This window comes from Megachile rotundata, chromosome 8 (genome assembly GCF_050947335.1).
Source record: "Megachile rotundata isolate GNS110a chromosome 8, iyMegRotu1, whole genome shotgun sequence".
NCBI classification, from domain to species: domain Eukaryota; kingdom Metazoa; phylum Arthropoda; class Insecta; order Hymenoptera; family Megachilidae; genus Megachile; species Megachile rotundata.
This window is the reverse complement of record NC_134990.1, coordinates 10067485-10087460: the sequence shown is the minus strand read 5'-3', so window position 1 is coordinate 10087460 and position 19976 is coordinate 10067485. Positions and strand designations below refer to the sequence as shown.

The following is a 19976-nucleotide window of genomic DNA, read 5'->3' as shown; positions in this document are numbered from 1 at the left end:
GAACAAGAGAGTGCATCTATGCACCAAAACATGGTCCAACTACCAGAACTAGTTCTGATGAGTGCCATATCATCTCTATGAACAAAAGAGTGCATCTGTGCACCTTAACATAGTCCAACTATCAAGACTTATTCTAATGAGTGCCATATCATCTCTATGAACAATAGAGTGCAGCTGTGCACCAAAACATGGTCCAACTGCTAAGACTTGTTCTGATGAGTGCCATATCACCTCATTTTGTGCAATTTTTGTGCACAAAAATTGTTTTAACCCCTTGCATTGTTTTGACAAGTCTGACTCGTGACGCACTCGTACCTCGGTCGTAATCAATTTTACTCAAATTTTTACTACGTTTCAATTTGGAGTTCAAGTCCAATTATAATTTGCATAGTTAACGATTGAATAATAACATATTGATATAACATTTCAATCTTTTTGGTCTGTTTTAATATTGTAGCTGCAATTAGTCAATTCTGACTGACGCACCTGACAAATAAGTCATAGTGCAAGGGGTTAAATATTTGAACTTATTCTGATGTGTGATGCATCATTTCTATGAACAGAGTCCACGGACAGAAAACATGTGATATCATATTTGACACACGGACAGCAAATGTATATAAAAAATGTGCACCCCGCAAATCCTTTGCAGTGATATCTTCAAAACGTATTATAACAACCAAACACAAAGTCCGTGATTTTCCAGGAAGCATTTCCCGTACAATAGGAAGCCCCCTAAAGAACCATTGACCAGTGTCTTTCGGATTCCCCATTCAAACCCCATACAACGTTTAATATCCTGCTCGTTGCAGCGCATTTAAAGCTATCATTCGAGAACAATTTTTCGAAGAATATCGACATGCTCGTCCATTTTCCTTGAGCAAGAAGGGAAAGACAACAATAACAGCCTTAAAATAAGCCACGAGGATGACCAGTGCGATCGTTCGCGAAGCTAAGTCTCCTCCATTGTCCCATTTGTGTCCCATTATCGTTCAATCGAGCATTCGCCCATTGTGAGATGCTCGATAGTTTTCCGGACATAGATGCGCTTTTCGGGACGTTCAACAATCGAAGAAAGCATCACGCTCGATTTGACGGAGATTCTTGACGCGTCTCGCGTGCACTTTTCGCTGTTTGGACGAGCAAGATCTCTGTTATGACAGCGAACTATTCAGGTTTGTTAGACATTTGCTTTGAAATGCCTGCGGATCTGATGCGGAATTAAGTGGCGCAAAAGCTGTTGTACAAACTTTGTTGGATCGATGCGACTTAGAAGAGCATTCAATGGACCTTTTGGTTCGTAGTTTGAGAAATGAGATTTAAATAAGATATAATAGCAGTGAATTTGCTAATAGAGAGTCAGTATGAAATACTAGTAAACATATAGGTAGAACAAGAACGAGATATGGAACAAAATACGGATTCATGTATGTATTTTGTTTTATTGCGTTTGAAATACGCGCCATTATTGCGTCACAGTAGATACAACGCCATGTTGCTTTGGGTGAAATATTTTCAGTTTCTTCTCTTCTTAAAAATTGAAAGACAAAATTTCTTTTGTCGAAAACAGAAGAGAAAGAAAAAATTCTAGTAAACGTAAATGTATAATGTAAAATTCTAATATATCTAACAATATATGTCATATAAAGTATGTCATATAAAATCTTAACATACACAAATATAAGTAATATAAAATTCCAACATACATTTGCTTTAAAATATAACATTTTCAATATACTTAAATATAGAATATAAAATTCTCAGTATACATAAATATATGAAATAAAATTTCTAGTATATATAAATGTACAATACAAAATCCCACTATAAATAAATAATTAAAATTCGAATAAACCTAAACCTAATAATGAACACAATAATATACAATAAACCTAATAACGTATAATATAAAATCTACAAACTAATCAACAGCGTCTCTTAAAAACTACCACAAAAAAATAGTTGCCACAGTAATTTTATTTGCAGTATATTCTCCGTTTTCTTTTATCCACTTTACTCCACTAAATCTTCCGAAGGAAAACATGAACGCAACCATAAAGGCGGCGACGTTGTATCATCGAGTGAAAAGAGTCCTTTTTCGTGAAGGAAAACGACGGTCATGTTTAGCTCTTGGACAGTAAAACCTGCTTTAAAATCGTTTCTCTGCAATGAAGAACACCCTCTTTTCCTGCGGTTTTCACTTTGTGCGAGAAAGCGGCAAGCGACAGAAGTGTGCAATTTGCCTGTCGAATTCTCAGCGGCGGTCCTTTGAACCGACTCCACTTTCCGTCGGTCCCGTCACATTTGTCAAAATCTCATCGTTTCTCTTACGAAATAGCCCGAGGAATTTTCGATCAAGTATATTGCAACATTTTACGACGCTGAAATTTGGAGAGAATTCCGCTCTCATCGATAATTAACGGGATTTTATCGAACAATCAGTTTTAAAGATTATTTTAATGACCTCTGTATTATTCTGCATTTTTTATTTTTTACTAATTATTATATTAGTATGCATTTTTTATAATTATTTCAGTAATTATTGCATTGTTGTCAATTTTTTATAATTATTTTAGTAATTGTTGCATTGTTATGGATTTTTCATAATTGTTTTAGTAACTGTTGTAGTACTATAAATTTTTTAAAATTATTTTAATAATTTCTGTGTCATTGTGGATTTTTTTACAACTGTTTTAATAATAATAATTGAATTATTGTGAATTTTTTATGATTGTGTTAATAATTATTATGTTCTGGATTTTTAATCATTGGTGTAACAACTGTTGTATTGTTTTAGATTTTTCATTCTTATTTTCATAGTTCTTGTGTTATTCTGAATTTTTTACAGTTATCTTAATAATAATAATCATTGTATTTTTGTGGATTTTTCATATTTGTTATTTTCATAATTTATTTAATAATTATTGTATTAACATTTATCACAATTATCCTAACAATTGTTATATCACTGTAGAATTCTCATAATTATTTTAATAATTCTTGAATCATTGTGAATTTTTCATAATAATTTTATTAATTATTGTATTCATGCAGAATTTTTGTAAATATTATCTTCATTGTAATATTGGATTCCTCATAATTATTTTAGTAATCACTGTATTACTGCAAACTTTTCACATCCCTTTTATCTTGAAGTATCTTAATATTCAGCAGTCGTAATATGTTATGATCTATTCTTCCTTATAACATTTCATCATGCCTTGCAACCTTGAATATTAAAGAGACGCACAGTCCATTATTACAAATAATAAATATGCACATTAACTTTATGATTACACTCATGCTATTTACATCATACACTCATAACTGCGCATAAATATCAATCACCATTATGTACTGCGCACAGATATCATTTACATATTTAACATGGTGTTCGAGGTGATTGGTTGATAAAGTCATAATAAATATTTAATTGTACTTAATTATTTGCCCTACAGGCAAGTACAGAGCATTTTACTACTAATAATTAATAAACGAATGCTTACAAATTTATGAAGTTAATAATGTAACTAAATTTACTTATACTATGGAAATTTATAAATTGTAACTAAATTTTATATTACAATGATTAATATAATGAATTCATTCAGTAGCCCATGTATTAAATGATTTACTAACCATTTTATCATTTAATAGCCCGTGTATTAAATAATTTACATTTATTTTGCAGGCTGCCATAAATATCCGCAGGTTAATAATTAACCTCCCCCATGAAATATTGCGTCCATTTCGCGCGCAAAGTTCAAACGTAACAAACCGAACTTTTTTTCCCTTCACCGAATCGTTCAATTCTAATCACCTGAATAATAAAGCATCGCTAAATGCAAAATGTATTCAACACTTTGACCTTCTTCATTTCTTCCGACATTGTAGCAATCCATTTTTGACACAAGTGCCTACAAAATTGTAAATCGAGGTCATATAATTCCGAACCATTCAAAATAAATTTCTGAAATTTATCTATTTCATAGAAAATATATTTTGTATTATGCAAGCGTCGTACTTGTCGCTTAGCGTAAAAAGAAGAGATCTGTTCGACGATCGTGGTAGCTCGAAGACGGTCGTGAAATATCGACGAACATTTTTCGGGCTGTCCGAGTGGTCCGCGGTGTCCGCCACGAGGTGACAGGAATTTAAACCGACTGTCCGTCGGCTTTATTGTAAATGCAACTTGTCTCCGAAGCATTCTTCCATTCTTCCGTTTGTCATAGGAGAAACGCGGACGGGTCGGCAAAGGTGCCGCCAAAGGGATCGTCGGGGATTCACTGTCGTTCGTGTCTACCGCGGGAAATTTTACTCGTTAAAACCTACCGAACGGTAGGCCCGAGATCGGCCATTCAACGAGCATTTTTTTAAACGAAATCCGTTCGTTGTATGAATCGACCGCGTTACACGGCTCTGCACGGTTTGTTACATGCACTTTTTCAACTTGCCTCAAAGCGACGTTTCGGGAATTCTCTGCGAAGCAAGGTCGAGAGATTTTGCGAGCAATAGGTTTTAGAAATAAAGCAGACACATTTAGTACACAGGCGCACTTAATAAGCACAGTTAACAAACATAGACACTTAATAAACATAGATAACTTCAGGTTTATGCGATATTTAATAAAGATTCACCGAATGGCAGAGCAACGTGTTACACTGCGACACACGTGCGACGCAACTCGTAAACAAGCAAAGTAGTGCAACCGACGCTAGAAGGGCGCGAAAATGTGCAATGCGAAGCGCCTCTAGTCGATTCTCTGTACTACTACGCGATGTTTTAGGAACACGCAACAATATTATAATAGAAAGGAAAACAAATGCGTAACACTGCAATCATGTGTAGTTCAATGACAGTTCTTTGGGTAATATGAATATACCTCAAGCGCCATCTTCCATGAAAAGTAAAGAATTAAATAAATAAATAAATGTGTAGTTTAGCTTGGTCTATTATTTTCCTTCCACAAGGAAGATGGCGGTCATAATCGTGTGTAATAATAATTGACGATATTTAAATAAACTTGTACGAGTCTGACCCAGTTACGGTTGAAACGTAAATCTTACTTGAATTTTTAATACAGTTTAAAATGAAGATTGAGATCAATTACAATTTACATAGTTAATTATAATTAATTAATTTTGTAGCAGTGAATTTCTGATTGACGTATCTGATAAATCACATGGTAAGGTTAATGTCCGTTGCGTAAATATACTGATCAACATAAGAATTAGAAGGAGGTTATTTTTATTTGATAAGTGAAGGATTTTTAAATTGAATAAATTGAATAAACTTAAAAATTGAATAAATTCAATAAATTTAAAAATTGAATAAATTCAATAAACTTAAAAATTTAATAAATTCAATAAACATGAAAATTTAATAAATTCAATAAACCTAAAACTACATAAAAATAATAATAATTGGAATTTAAAGAAGTCAATGGTCCCATCCGAGAAGTGGGCGAGCACAAAGGGCAACACCTTGTAAAGAGCAGGGCTAGAAATCGGGTGTGATCGTTTAACTGGCCCTCCATATGTTGAAGATATAACGAGAGAACGAGAGGCACAAGAAGGCGGGCACTCGATGAAATGCTTTATAGATTACCTTCTCGTTCACGCCATTGTTTCCAGCCGTACTGGCCTGTTAGCGTGTCGATCTTTCTGAAGGATTCGTTATATCCTCGTAGAAGGTATCTCTCTACATTTTTTGTTGAAATTAAAATTTATATACGGGACGGTAATTACTTGCTAAGTAAAATAAGTTTATTGTCTATTGATGCAGGCAGATGTTGGTACATTGGGACACTCTGATGCTGGGATAGTGAGAAACTTGGATACTGATAGAGTGAGACATAGTCATTTTGAGACACTGAGACACCCTGATGCTGAGACAGTGAGACATAGTGACTCTGAGACACTCAGATATTGGAACACTGAGAATCTGAGACATTGCAACACTGGGACATTAAGACATTGTGACATGTAGACACAATGACACTGAGACACTGAGACATTTAGGCATTGACACATAGTGACATTGAGATACTGAGACATTTAGACATTGAGACATAGTAATGTCTAGTATAGTCAGATATTGGGACACTGAGACTTTGAGACATTGGAACACTTGGACACTCAGACATTGAGACACTGAGACACTGAGACATTGAGACATTGAGACACTGAGACATTGAGACACAATAATTTTTAGATGAGGAAGGTTATATTTGTAATATTTTAAGTCTATTATATACTTTATCATTACAAATTAATATAGAATTCATACTCTAGTTAAAAATTAATTATCATAGCTAGACTATTTATCCTGGAACGACGTATTTTAACCGTAAACGAAATATCTTTACCAGGTATGCTCTATCAATTGCAAGTAACCTTAAAAATGAAGCTTAACAGTGAACCTTAACTGTAAATATGGAATGACCGGTACGGCCGATTTACGTAGGCCATAATCGGAAGCTGATGTACGACGTTCGTTGACACAGGACAAATGCCCGGGCAGTGAATTACCCGCTTCGCACGGGGCGATCTCCGGCTGTCGGGCAGGTTTGCTCGTTGATAGGCACAATCAATATCGGCCTCTCGGAGATGAAAAGAGAGGCGATCGACTGAATAGAACGCGTGAAAAGATGCGTGTAATCAATTAGAGAGGGACCGCGGAGTCGAGAGCAAATATCTCTTTCGAAGCAACGTCATCCTGAAATGTGCTGGTCAGCATCCCCGCTGAGCAAAGTCCTGTACGTTTACATATGAACGAGGCTCTAGCATTGATGTAATGTGGCCGAAGCACCTATGGGGATCCTCTGCGAACAGTCATAAATGGCTAAGTGCTTGTGACGTGCACGTGGTACACACGTATCTCGTGGCTACAGCATAAAATCGGTGATTTCAGATTTTATTTTCTACCCGAGGTCGCCTCTTTCATGCTGTACACCTTTATTTTCGACGTAAACTCGCGTTCTCTTCTCTTTGCGACTTTCGTATTTTATTTCGACCGACGTCATCGGGACGGGGCCTCGGTTTTCGACGTCAATCGGTTTTGTGATGTTCGGAGATTTGGTTGACGACGTGTGGAGTTTTGCTTTTCGAGTAATATGGGAGTAATAAAATTTTCATTTTTATATAAATGTATTTACCAAAACAGTACCATATAGTACTAAAAAGTACCAAACAATGTCAAATATTACTAGATAATATCAAACAATATAAAACAGTACCGAATAGTACCAAACAATATCAATCAGTACTATCACCAAAATATTGATCAGATGGCGCCAGCGTCGATTAAACTATTAAACCAACTTAGGCTAAGCAATAAAATAAATAACCGTGTTCCATTCCCGAAAAAATCCGACAAAAACTAGAATACTCAGCCACGTTACGTGCATAGGAGTTCTCGAGAGTATTTAAAAAACGAGAAACGTGTAGCAGATTGCCATAACCGCATTTCCTTTTCTGTCTCTGTCGGGTGCGGTGGGAGCGTTGACAGGAAAATAAAACGCGCTCTCGGATGTCAACCGCTTCGCGGCTCATTGTTGGCATTTTCAAGACATTTGTTACCATTTAGGGGACCTCACACACGCTCTAAGACCCCCTAGGACCCGTTGGAGAAGAGAAAGGTGGGACAGGGAGGGCCCGGCTAGATTTATAACCTACGAAGGTGCGGCACCTTTTCCACCATTCAGACTGCGATTCGACATGCGGAAAGCAAAAGGGAGGCGTAGGAAAGCGGCGGATTCTCCTTACGACACAACGGATGCAACACAGGAACTAGAGTTGTTTGTATACACACGATCCCCCTATTTTTATGGGGGGAATCGCGTTTGAATTCTGTATCACGATTTTCACGTTGTCGGACGTTGCTTTGATTCATTTGCATCGAGCACTCTATTTTTGCGCGATTCGTTTTGGTAAATTATTTGTGTTTTTTTTGCTACTGATATATGTTTGTATGTATGTAATTACTGACAGTAATATAGTACTATACATATTATTATTGATTTTCATTTTAATAAGTTACTGACAATTATAATATGTTGTATGTTGCTATTGGTGATAGCAATATGTATAATTTTATTTTATAATTCTATTATATGTACCTATATGTATAACTATTGACAGCAATAATATGTATATACATAGTGTGTTATCGATAGTAATAATATCTACTTGTATGCAATTATTGACAGCAAGAATATGTACTTATAGAATATACATATTATTGACAGTAAGAATATCTACCTACATGTATATTATTATTGACAACAATATGTGTTGGAATGTGTTTTTGTTATTAATATGTCATATGTTATTAATTTAGAAATAGTATGTATGTATGTTAGTATTGGCAGTAATAATATGCATCTCTGTACGGTACTGTTGACATTAATAATATGTGTCTCTATATGTTACTATTAATATTAATAATATATTTCTATGTATTTTGCCATTGATAATAATAAGATGTATCTGTATATATTATTATTAGTGGAAATAGCGTGCATCTATGTATAATATTAATGTTAGTAATAATATGTATCTACGTATGGTATTATTGAGAGTAATAATATGTGTCTACGTATGATATTATTGAGAGTAATAATATGTGTCTACATATGATATTATTGAAAGTAATGATATGTGTCTACGTATGGTATTATTAATGATATGTTTCTACGTATGTTATTATTGATAGTAATAATATCAATCTCAATATGTTACTATTACTACTAATAATATATTTCTATGTATTTTGCTATTGATAATAATGAGACGCACCTATACATATATGTTACTATTAGCAAACATAGTATGTATCTATGTATATTACTATTGACAGTAATAATATGTATATACGTATGGTACTATTGATAGTATATCAATAGTATGACATGTTTCTATATTACTATTAGCACTAATAACATATATAAATATATGTGTTTCTGTTAAATAATAATACTATATATCTGTATATATAGTTATTGGTAGTGATATGTATCTATCTATATTGTTATTGATAATAACAATTATACATATTACTATTAATAGCAATATCAATATGTGCTACTATTGATAGTAATATTAATAATATATATTGTTTGCATATTTCCAAATTGTTTGCAATAATATCTGTAAATAAGAAAATCTCAAGAAATTTAAACAAGCCATTAAAAAACTTTAAAAACTTGACACTTATAAATATAAATTCCTAAATCCTCCAATTGCAAATTAAGAAGCCCCAAACAATTTCACCATTGCATAAACCTTGCACATTTTTGCCACACATTCCAACATTCTAAAATGTCAGTTATAAACCCAAATCCCTAATGTAATAAAATTACTTCCCCACCAACATTCCCTTGAAAGACAAAATGTTCCACAGCTGCAAGTAAAATACAAAATCTAGACAGTGAATAAACATTCATAGAAAAGGTGTCGGTATTTTTCACGTACACCGAACCGAAACGAAGTTTATCCGGAAAGCGCATCAAACTGCGAAAAATGATTGAGGAAGCGTGAACGACATAGGTCGTCGTAATTTATCTTGCTGTCAGCGTTGTTGCCGGGAAAGAAAGCGGAGGACAAGCTGGGACAAGACTGTCAACAGGAACGACAATTTCTGGCGGTGTTAGCGAGTTGACCGACCACTATAATGCACTTCTTAAGTACAAATCAGGGCACGTAGGTACTCTTCGGAATTGTAAAGAAGTCACCGCCCAAGGATCATTAACCGCGAGCTTGGTGGTCCGAGGCTGAAAATCGCACGGCAGAATTTTAAGCTTCGATCTGGGGATTATGTTGGACCGTTTCCATCTTCCGTAAAAGAAGTCAACGAATCTGTTAATTTTATTCGAATATCGACTCTCGTATATTAATATTAGAGGAATTCTTTCACTGGTTATTAGATTTTTTTAATATCCAATCTTTATAATTTCTATTTAAAACGTTTATTTAACCCTCGGGATTTTCTGACAAAGACGTCAGATTTTTCGGTCTATAGTTAGGTTATGTTGTACTGTCAAGTGTTCTGCACTGAAACTTTTCCAGTTACAATGACACGACTAATATATTTATTTTATAAAAATTAGTTTGAATTATAAATTGTTGCAAAAATAATTTTGAATTTATTTATCTATTTAGACGCCAATAAAAATGTAGTATATGTTATATGTGTCGTATACACACGTTTGATTAGAATTTTTGCTGTAAATGACTAGAAATATTTTTAACATCATATTCGTTATTTTTGAAGAGATTAATTTCGCGCGTTTTATTTGCCCGATTTTCCAGTGCAGTGTCAAGCAATGTAATACTGAAATTAAAAGAGCAACTAGCAAATGAAGAAGATGGTACGAGGGTGTCAGAAGTTGAAAAGAAACGATGTCAAAGAAGAGGAGCAGCCTGTCCAGGATGATATCAAGCCGTGCATCTAATATGTTACGCTGCAAGCTGCCGCAATCCTTGTCACGCGAGCATATAATCCCTTCGAGATTGAGAATATACTGGGTGAACCATGTAATGGTTCGCATCCGATTATAATCTATAAACGGTACCTCATGAGAATGCTATACTAACGGAGATTGTCGCTGTAAGATGAAAACGCTGCGTTTATGTTTAAAAGGAAGACAACGCTTGCGATGTCCGTGGAAATTTTCAACCGACGTTTGCGCGGGAAATTTGAAATTGTTTCTATACGATCATTTACTTGTACATATATTTATATATTTATGTACAATTTATGTAATTCGTTTATTCACGTAAATTTCTAGTTAGGAATTATTTATATTATTAAATTATCAACTATATATTTTATGTACCCAATTTTTTAATTATTTAATATGATTTATATAATTAAATGATTAATAGTATATTTTGTGTATTCAAATAAAATTTAGTTTTTGGTTATGGAATTATTTATGTATTTATTTAAAGATTATTTATATAATTAATTTATCAACAATATTTCATATAAGTGAAAATTAAATTTTTATTTATAGAATTTAATATGATTCATATAATTAAATTATTAACAATATATTTTGTATATTCAAATAAAATTTAGTTTTTGGTTATGAAATTATTTATGTATTTATTCAAAGATTATTTATATAATATTTATTTATGGAATTTAATATGATTTGACTGAAACAAAAGGAAACAAAACTGAGGAAACAAAATTTAATTGTTAGTTACACATTTATTTATTTATTTAAACACTTGTATAATTCGCTTATCAACAATCAGTTTCATATACTCAAACAAAACTTAACACGTAGTTATAAAATTCTATTTAAATATTCATACAAATTTCTCAACAATCTATTTCATGTTATAAATTAAATAAATAAAACATCAGCATTACTGATCCCATAATTTCAGACAAGACACTGTTGCCATGTCGACAAAAAATTTCAATTAAATTAAAGCTAACCTCTGAACGGTCCTCCAAACAAACAAAAAGATCATTTTGACAAACAGAACAATGACGTAAGTCGAATGAAAAGAAAGGATAAAAAGAAAGGTATCTATATATTAAGGGGTTAAATCAATGTCGACGATTCTGAGCGTGCACGTCGATCGTCGATACAATCAATAAGGCCGATTGTGAATCACTTAGCGGCGTTGTTCATCGGGTCTGGCCAGTCGCCGATTATGTAGGAGGTCGAAGGTGGTGTAAAGGATCAGAATATGGATATACATATAACACACGCGGCGAGGAATGAGAGGGGTGGGCAGGACCCATTAGGCTAATCCCTCGTCGGCGGCCTCGGCCAAAGGAACGGAATGAGAAGGAGTGAGAAAGCCACAGGCTACGTGTCATTCCTGCTCGCCTGCCGACACCTATACTCGACCGACACCTTCGTGATCATGCTACGAGTATATCCGCTCAGAGGTGCTCTCTATCACGACTGTCCTCTTGCATTTTCATCTTTTCTTGCTATGATTCTTTCGGATGCTATTTGGTTTCGATTTTTGGGTGTTTAGGAGCTGGGTATCTGTGGATTTGGAGATTTAGGGAGTTGGGGTTTAGGGACATTTGGGGATTTACGGAGTTGGGGTTCGGGCAATTTCAGGACTTAAGGAGTTGGAGTCTTGGGGATTTAGAGAGTTGGGGTTTAGGGGCATTTGGGGATTTACGGAGTTGGGGTTCTGGCAATTTCGGGACTTAAGGAGTTGGAGTCTTGGGGATTTAGAGAGTTGGGTTTTAGGGGCATTTGGGGATTTAGGGAGTTGGAATTCTGGGAATTTGGGAATTTAAGCAGCTGGAGTTTTTGGAGATTTAGGGAGCTGGAGTTTTGAGGATTGGGAAAGTTAGGGAGTAGTGATTTTAGACATTTGGGGATTTAGGGAGTTGGAGTCTTGGGGATTTAGAGAGTTGGGGTTCAGGGGTATTTAGGGATTTAGAGAATTGGGGTTCTGGCAATTTCGGGACTTAAGGAGTTGGAGTCTTGGGGATTTAGAGAGTTGGGGTTTAGGGGCATTTGGGGATTTAGGGAGTTGGGATTCTGAGAATTTAAGCAGCTGGAGTTTTTGGAGATTTAGGGAGCTGGGGATTTGGGGATTTAGGGACTGGAGGACGTGGCGACTTAAGGCTTGAAGATTTGGAAATTTGAGAATTTGGAAGTTTGGGAAACTGGAACCTTAGGGATCTGAGGATTCGGGGATTTGGAGATTTATGGACTTGTGGGTGTAGGAGATTTGGAGGTTTTGTGAATGTAGGGATTTGAAAAATTCAGAATGTGGAAATTTGGGAATTGAAAAACTTGAGATCTTGAGCATTTGAAAGCTTGATGATTTAAAAAAGAATCAAGCATGAATCAAAGAATCAATTGAAACTATATTGCATTCTAAAATCAAGATACAATGAAGAGTTCTGAACTCTCCAAAGTGGTCCCTAAACAAATATTCACTACAAAGCCTAATTTAAAAATAAATTTACTATAACTCAGTAAATTCACAAAAATGTATAGAAATCTATTATTCTAAAGATCTCCCATTGCATATTATATCAGTATATCATAAATCAGTATATTGTGATTCGTCCTGTTGCGTTCGTGTATAAAGCTACGTACATTTAGGTACAATTATCGTTCAACATCGCAACCACGATTAAAAGTGATAATTACAAGGATCCCTTTACGAGCGCGAACAAGGAAATAAAAGAAGCGTTTGATGGATTAAGTTTTAATTAAAAGGTATTAACCATTAACGATGGTCATTTACAGGGCTGATGAACGCTCGAGCAAAAGCTGCCCGATGGATATCTCTAATTGAGGGTTTCAGTTTTAAAGTGGTCCGCAATATTTCTCTGGACGATCTAAGATCGAGTGTTCGATGCTTTTGCACCTCTTGTCGCGTTTTACATTCCATTAACATACATTCATTGATATCTTGCGTGATATGATTACTTGATGCCTTTTCAACGTTCATTCGGAAATGTTTGCTACAGCATTATATTTCTATCGTTTGCATATTCGTTTGGAGATATCTTAATCACTGTATTTATTCGACACGGAAATCTTCGATAGTAATTATGATACTGTCGTTTTGTGGTTTATTCATATTGTTATTGGTCATTTAGTGAAATCTTCAATGTTTGGTTGTTCAAAAATCAAACTAGTAAGTTCTACTTACTTAGTTTATTATTTATTATAAAATCATTGGTGACCATGATCTGATACATAGTTACATTAATAATACAGTAATTCCTACAGTCTACATATTTACATTTATGCAATTGTATTTTATAATACATAACTATTCAATAGCAAACCCTAATCTCAGTGCGTAATCTCTCACGGCCACCCGAAAGAACGCGGTTCGTCATAAAATCCAATTAAATTTTTTATTTCAATAGCCTCACTTCGAAAATTCTATATTATTTTCTGGTGTTTCGAGTCTTTCGCTAATAAGAAAACTTTCAAACAATAAATCACGCCGATCAGCAGAGACCGCGTGACAAATGAACTTCGCTTCACAAAATTTCGAATAACATTAAAGAAGACTTAAGCGTCAACCTCGGACGAAATACGAACTAGATTTTTTATTTTTTCTTTACCGCTAATTCCCTGCAAAACACTCTCGTGAAAAATACTGCATCGGGCAGTTGAGCTTGAGAAGGTTAAAGTTGTGCGGGCCTCGTGGCAGTTGCTCGCAGTTTCGAATTGGCTCCACGGTGAGGCATCGGCATAATTCACTGATTCGTCAGTGACATTACTGTCGCTAGTTCGATGGTTCACTGATTTTGCAGTCGAAAGCACAGAAAACTAGTTGAAAATTCACCGAGCGAATCAATGAAAGCACTGATTCAGACTTGGAGGGAACGCGTATAACTCGGCTTTATTTTCAGATGTACACAAAAATACTGTCGATATGACCAAAATTTACAAGGCAAATATAAAACATATGCGCAATAGTCAATCGTACTTAAAATAGGGAACTGGTTCAATGAGTAAATTAGGAACAGAGTAATATACATACAAGTTCAATGAATAAATTAAATTGAGAGTAGGTCCACAATCTAAACCAGTTGCAGATATTTAACCTTCAGTTTAAACCTTGATGAAAAATACGAAATCAGATAAAAAATGATAAGAATGTAAAAGGGAATAATTTAATCTGATACAACATAACCTACATAATATGTGAGTATACCGTCATTCCTTCTAATTCTGCTTCTAGTATTTGGCATCTTCGTTTTGTATCTCCAAGTATCAAATAAAGTAATGGACGACGTGATAAATACCCAACAATAACTTAATCCAAGTTAATCTAATGTTCACCAGTATTTGAGATAAGAATGAACTGATTAGTATCAGAAGTTGGGAACTCAAAAATAGAGCTGCAAGTCGACAATTTTGTAAGATTCCAATATTACACTTCATTTTCAAAGTTTATAAATTCAAAATTGATTCAGCTGTGCCATAACACAATGTCCACTTGGATACAAGCATGAGCTGATAAATATAAACAGGACAAAAATGTAGATAAGTGCAAGTTAAAAGTTCACATCATTTGCACTTAATTTCCAACATCTAAGATTTCAAACTTCACCTATACATCCCATGACGCAACTAATGTTCACTTAAACCTTCGTATGAGTAAATAGAAGCAGGACAAAAGTTCAGAAAAGAAATGCAAATTAATTCATCCATCGTTTGCACTTAATTTTCAAAATCTATAATTTCAAACTTCACTCATATAACCTAATGTTTGACCCAAGCTTCTAAACTTACTAAACTTAATACAGTAAAAACTGACAACCAGCAAATGAAAAACTTCTAAAGATTCCTCAACATAATTCACAAATCACCTATAAATTAAAAATTCTTGCAGATATGTCCTTATCCAGCTAAAGCCATTCGCATGGACTCAAATATAAGTCACACCGAAACAATGACGTAATACCAGTATAGCAATTGAATTCGGAAACTGATTGATTAAAAATCTGTTGAAGAGTATCGACGGTAAACTGATCGAGGTGTGACGGTAATGGTGTCCTATGAATGAGCACCACTGTCGACGTGTGGCAGGCGGTCCGTTTGATCTCCGCGGGACCCTCATAGGGCCCAGGGTCCCTTTGCTCCTCGCCCCTTTCCTCACATTCTCCAAGATCCACGATCGAAGGATATACCCTTGTCCTTTTCTTCCATCCCTTCATTACCCTCGCACCCTCTCGCTTTCTCGTTCTCTCTAAAAATAAACGCACGTATCGGGTGTCTCTTTCTTCGGACGTCTTTCATCTTTCTTCTCACCTGAGGTTTCTTCCCGTTTCCTCCCTCGCTCTCGCAGACTATTTTTATTTATGAGACTCTCCTCCCCTTCACTCCTCGCGTCGAATTCTCTTTTCCCTTCTCTTCCTCCCGCGGCAGCGTGCCTGACGGTCTGACTTTTAAGTCTTCGGAACACCTGTACCGCTAATTCCTCCTTGTCTACCTGTATCACTCACGAAAACAAATTCCCGCCTCGTGTCAACGAGCAGTGACTCGTCTCGTTCGATCTCGTCGGGATTTTCAGACGGCTTGGAATTCTGACGCAACGGTGCTTGGCGCTTTTGGTAATTGCGGCTCGAACAGAATCAAGATTATTTTGGGGAGATGAACGTTTTGATGATGTGCAACTTCTCAATTTCTCAGTTTCTTAATTTTTTAATTTCTCAAATTTTCCGTTTCTGCATTTCTGAATTTCTTCAATTCCCAAATTATAATATTCTGAATTTATCAAGTTTTCACATTTTCAAACTTTCAATCACCAACTTCTCAAATTTCCATATTCTTAAATTCTCATAATACCCAAATTCAAAATTTCCATTTCCATTTCAAAATTTCTCCAGATCCAAAAATTTTCAAGTTTCCAAGTCCACAAATTCTCAAACTCAAGAGCAACATAAACCTCTCATAAATACAATAGTAACAATATTTCATCCCAATCAATAAACATTAATAACCCTTAGATATTAACAATATTTATATGTAAATCTACAAATTGTCAAATTGCAGATCAATGTGAACTTTTTATGAATACAATATTAACAATATGCTGCTCTGTCAATAGACAGTAATAATTTAATTTAATTTAATTTAATATTAACAATTATTATTCCCTGTCAATAAATATTAACAACCTCAAAATATCAAATTGTGAAGCTTAGAATCAACTTGAACCTCTTATAAATAATAACACTTCCTCTTGTCAATAAGTATTTACAACCTCAAATTATTAAAAATATTTTTTTCTAAATCTACAAATTGTCAAGCTTAGAATCAACATAAATCTCTTATAAATATTAACAATATTTCATCTTTGCCAAAACATTCTCAAATATCAATAGTATTTATAAATTAATCATCAACGATCTCCATAGCCTTTCATCCTAACCTCTCACAATAATGCATCACGCTACAACTCAGTGTCACCCACTCGCCCCATAAATATCACAGTGACACTGTCCAGCTCGTTGTAAAACAGCGTGATCCATCGATAAGTAGTTAATTATTCGTTCTCCGAATCGAGAGGCAAAGACGAAAATAAACAAAAGAGAAACGAAAGTGGGAGCTGTGTAAGATATCGCGAACGAAGGGCGAAAAGAAAGCAAGAAACTGGCCGATCCATCGTCGGAGGGCATCAAGAGCTTTTAACCTCCGGTATCTACGAACGAAGTTTGACGTATGCGAGCATGTGTACAGGACTTTAAGTCGGGTCCTACGTCGTCGGTTAGGCCAAGTTAGTCCGAATGAGCCGGGAAGCCTTCAGGATTTAATCTTCGGTGGGCGTGAGCAGGATTAGCCAGGTTGCCCACACGTCCGACAAACGGATTACAGGAGTGTCAATATCTTACGGGGCACGCATTATCCCTCTTCTTGTTCTTCTTCTTCCTTCGTTCTCCTTTTTTCGCCTTTTTCCCCCGTTTCTGTATCCTCTTTCGTGACTTCCTCCTCGGGGAACATTTTGTTAACGACACGTCGCACAAATGAATCTGAATAATTTTGTATTCATTACGGTTGCTTTTCGAACACAGTACTCTTCATTTGTTTTGCGTAAGATTAATATTGCGGATACATACCCTTTAGAATTTCACAAATTTTATTTAATTATTCATTATTTAAAATTCTAACCTCTAATCCATTTATGTCCTTTTGATAACCTCATTCTTTCCGAGTGCATTTTTATATTTCGATCGTAAAAGTTTTCGATGTACATATTGCGTAATCCGAACAGTACCGAAGAGGAACGAAGTTACCCAATTTATTATTACGCGTTCGTTCGTTCGTTTTGCATAAGAAATATATTACTTACTCTTGTAGAAATTTCGACGAGGTCATTGTATCTTTACAGGTTTTCAATAAGTAAAGAAACGAACTTCACTTGCACTTTCGTTTTCAAGTTTTCACAGTCACAAATAGTACACTTGTTTTGTACAATTACACACTACAAATAATCTTCATCGTTCAAGACGTTCGCTTCGTCTTATTACGTGCTTTACTTTTCTCGAATTAATCAGTGCTACCAACTGCTACAAAATTAGAACCCGGCAGATTGTTGCTGCCAACAATTTTCCGTCGTTATATTCCTTTTACGTTTTACTGCCACGTGTTTGCTTTTCTTATCACTTCGACACATACGAAGGAAATAATATTTTTAAAAAGATACATCAAATTACAATTACTCACCACCACCCAGTATTCCATCAATGGTGTAATCCTTTTTTCCATCATCACCAGGTCGACCACCACGAAGTAATCTACTGATGGAGCTGACACTTGGAGGATCCGTAAAACCTTCCTATGCAAACAAAAAATCAGTATTATTTATAAATTAGGGTAATCAATATAAATACGTCTTGCAACTTTTAGGAGAATATAGAATTTTGAGATACAGAGATTTGAAGATGTAAACATGTGAGATGCAAAAATTGGAAAATGCAGAGATGTGTGAATATGGAAATTTCGAGAATGCAGAAACTTGAAGATGTAGACATTCGAGAATATAGTTTGGAAATGAATGTAAGTGACTTATGAATGTAAATATTAAAAAATAGTAATTTGTAAATGTCAATATTTAAAAATACAGTGATTTAAGATTACAGGAATTCAAAAACATAGTGACACAAGAACACAGAACTTTAAAAATGTAAAAATCAAAAAACACGAGTTTCTGAAAACAAAATGTCAGAAAATATAGCAACCGGCGGATACAGCCGTTCGCAGTGCACAAATTACAGAGGTCTGCGAATCTAGAAATGCCAAGATTATGGAAATTACGTAATATTTTAATTTGTGAATCCCGTTCGAAATCAATTTAATAACAATAATCGAAGAAGGACAATGTAAAGTGAGTTCGCTGCCGGCGCACCGTGGCTTACACTTTGCCTGGCATTTGCGATTTGCAAATGCAGTCTACCGCACTGCAATTTTGCGCGATCATTTTCAAACTAAAATATACATTTTGCGCCGACAAGATTCAACGTTATATTGCACATCGCTGGCTTGCACCGTTATACGCAACTATTCACTACGCTTGAGTTATTCGACGGCGTAGTTCGATGGTTAGGTTAGGTTGCAAACTTTTCATATTGACATGCAAGGTTTGTTGCAAAGAATGTAAAATAATTAATACTCTCGCTGTTCTGATGATTTAGAATTATTGGAGAGGTTGAATCATCTACTGTAATTATAAATTATTTTAATGGTATATTAAAAATTCATATACAGCACTAAATTTTTATATTTAATAAAAAATAGTTTTTTAACTAATTCATGAGGGAGAAAATTGTTTAGTTCATATTAGATGGTCCACTCTGTATAATAATTATAAAAAATTCTCAGTAGCATTCTGATATTTAATGACAAATTATTTTTTAAATCAATCTATGAATAAAAGAGCAACGTCAAATGATCACAATAAATAATTCAACATATATTGTCACTATAAAAAATGTTCCATAACATCAAATTTTGATATTTAATGATAAACTATGTTTTTAGTTAATCCTCAATAGAAGAACAACTTAAAATAATCATATTAAATAATTCAACTAGTATAACAACTATAAAAAATGTTTCACAACATCAAATTTTGATATTTAATGATAAATTGTTTTTAAATAAACCTCAATAAAAGAACAACTGAAAATAATCATATCAAATAATCCAACTAGTATAACAAATATAAAAAATTCTTCACAGCATTAATTTTTTATATTTAATGATAAATTACCTTTTTAATTAATTCATCAAGAAAAGAACAACTTAAAATGATCACATTAAATAATTCATCCTGTATAGTGATTATAAAAAATCCTCAACAATACTAAATTCCGATATTGCATGATAAATTATTTTTTTTTAATTAGTCCATGAATAAAAGCAAAATTTAAAGTGATCACATTAAACAGTTCACTCACCATTGTAAAATAATTTTAAAATGTCAACCAAAGCCTTAAACTGTGATGTTTAA

At 34.4% G+C, this 19976-nt stretch overlaps 1 protein-coding gene and 2 long non-coding RNA genes across 10 annotated transcripts in view; 2 read left to right on the top strand and 1 right to left on the bottom strand.

The window, feature by feature from the left end:
• LOC100882507 (protein gooseberry-neuro) overlaps positions 1 to 19976 on the bottom strand; it is a 37962-nt gene that overhangs the window by 5647 nt on the left and 12339 nt on the right. For 2 of the 3 annotated variants that reach the window (XM_076535050.1, XM_012282188.2), the window contains exon 3: positions 18191 to 18302. In XM_076535050.1, the coding sequence (XP_076391165.1) occupies positions 18191 to 18302 (112 nt within the window). Of the gene's footprint in view, positions 1 to 3820; positions 3918 to 4024; positions 4779 to 18190; positions 18303 to 19976 lie in introns of those variants that run through there. The other variant, XM_076535051.1, reaches the window with a different exon arrangement.
• On the top strand, positions 4887 to 10922 carry LOC105662097 (uncharacterized). 6 transcript variants are annotated; one of them, XR_001095472.2, is made up of 4 exons: positions 4887 to 5185; positions 5437 to 5692; positions 5785 to 6902; positions 7588 to 8420. It is a non-coding gene; the product is annotated as an uncharacterized LOC105662097 (long non-coding RNA). The 6 variants fall into 6 exon arrangements; XR_013039211.1 differs by having other exon boundaries at positions 4888 to 5055; positions 5148 to 5185; positions 5785 to 8420; XR_013039210.1 differs by having other exon boundaries at positions 4888 to 5185; positions 5785 to 5847; positions 6371 to 8420.
• On the top strand, positions 18298 to 19273 carry LOC105662096 (uncharacterized). The gene is made up of 2 exons (XR_013039221.1): positions 18298 to 18523; positions 18600 to 19273. It is a non-coding gene; the product is annotated as an uncharacterized LOC105662096 (long non-coding RNA).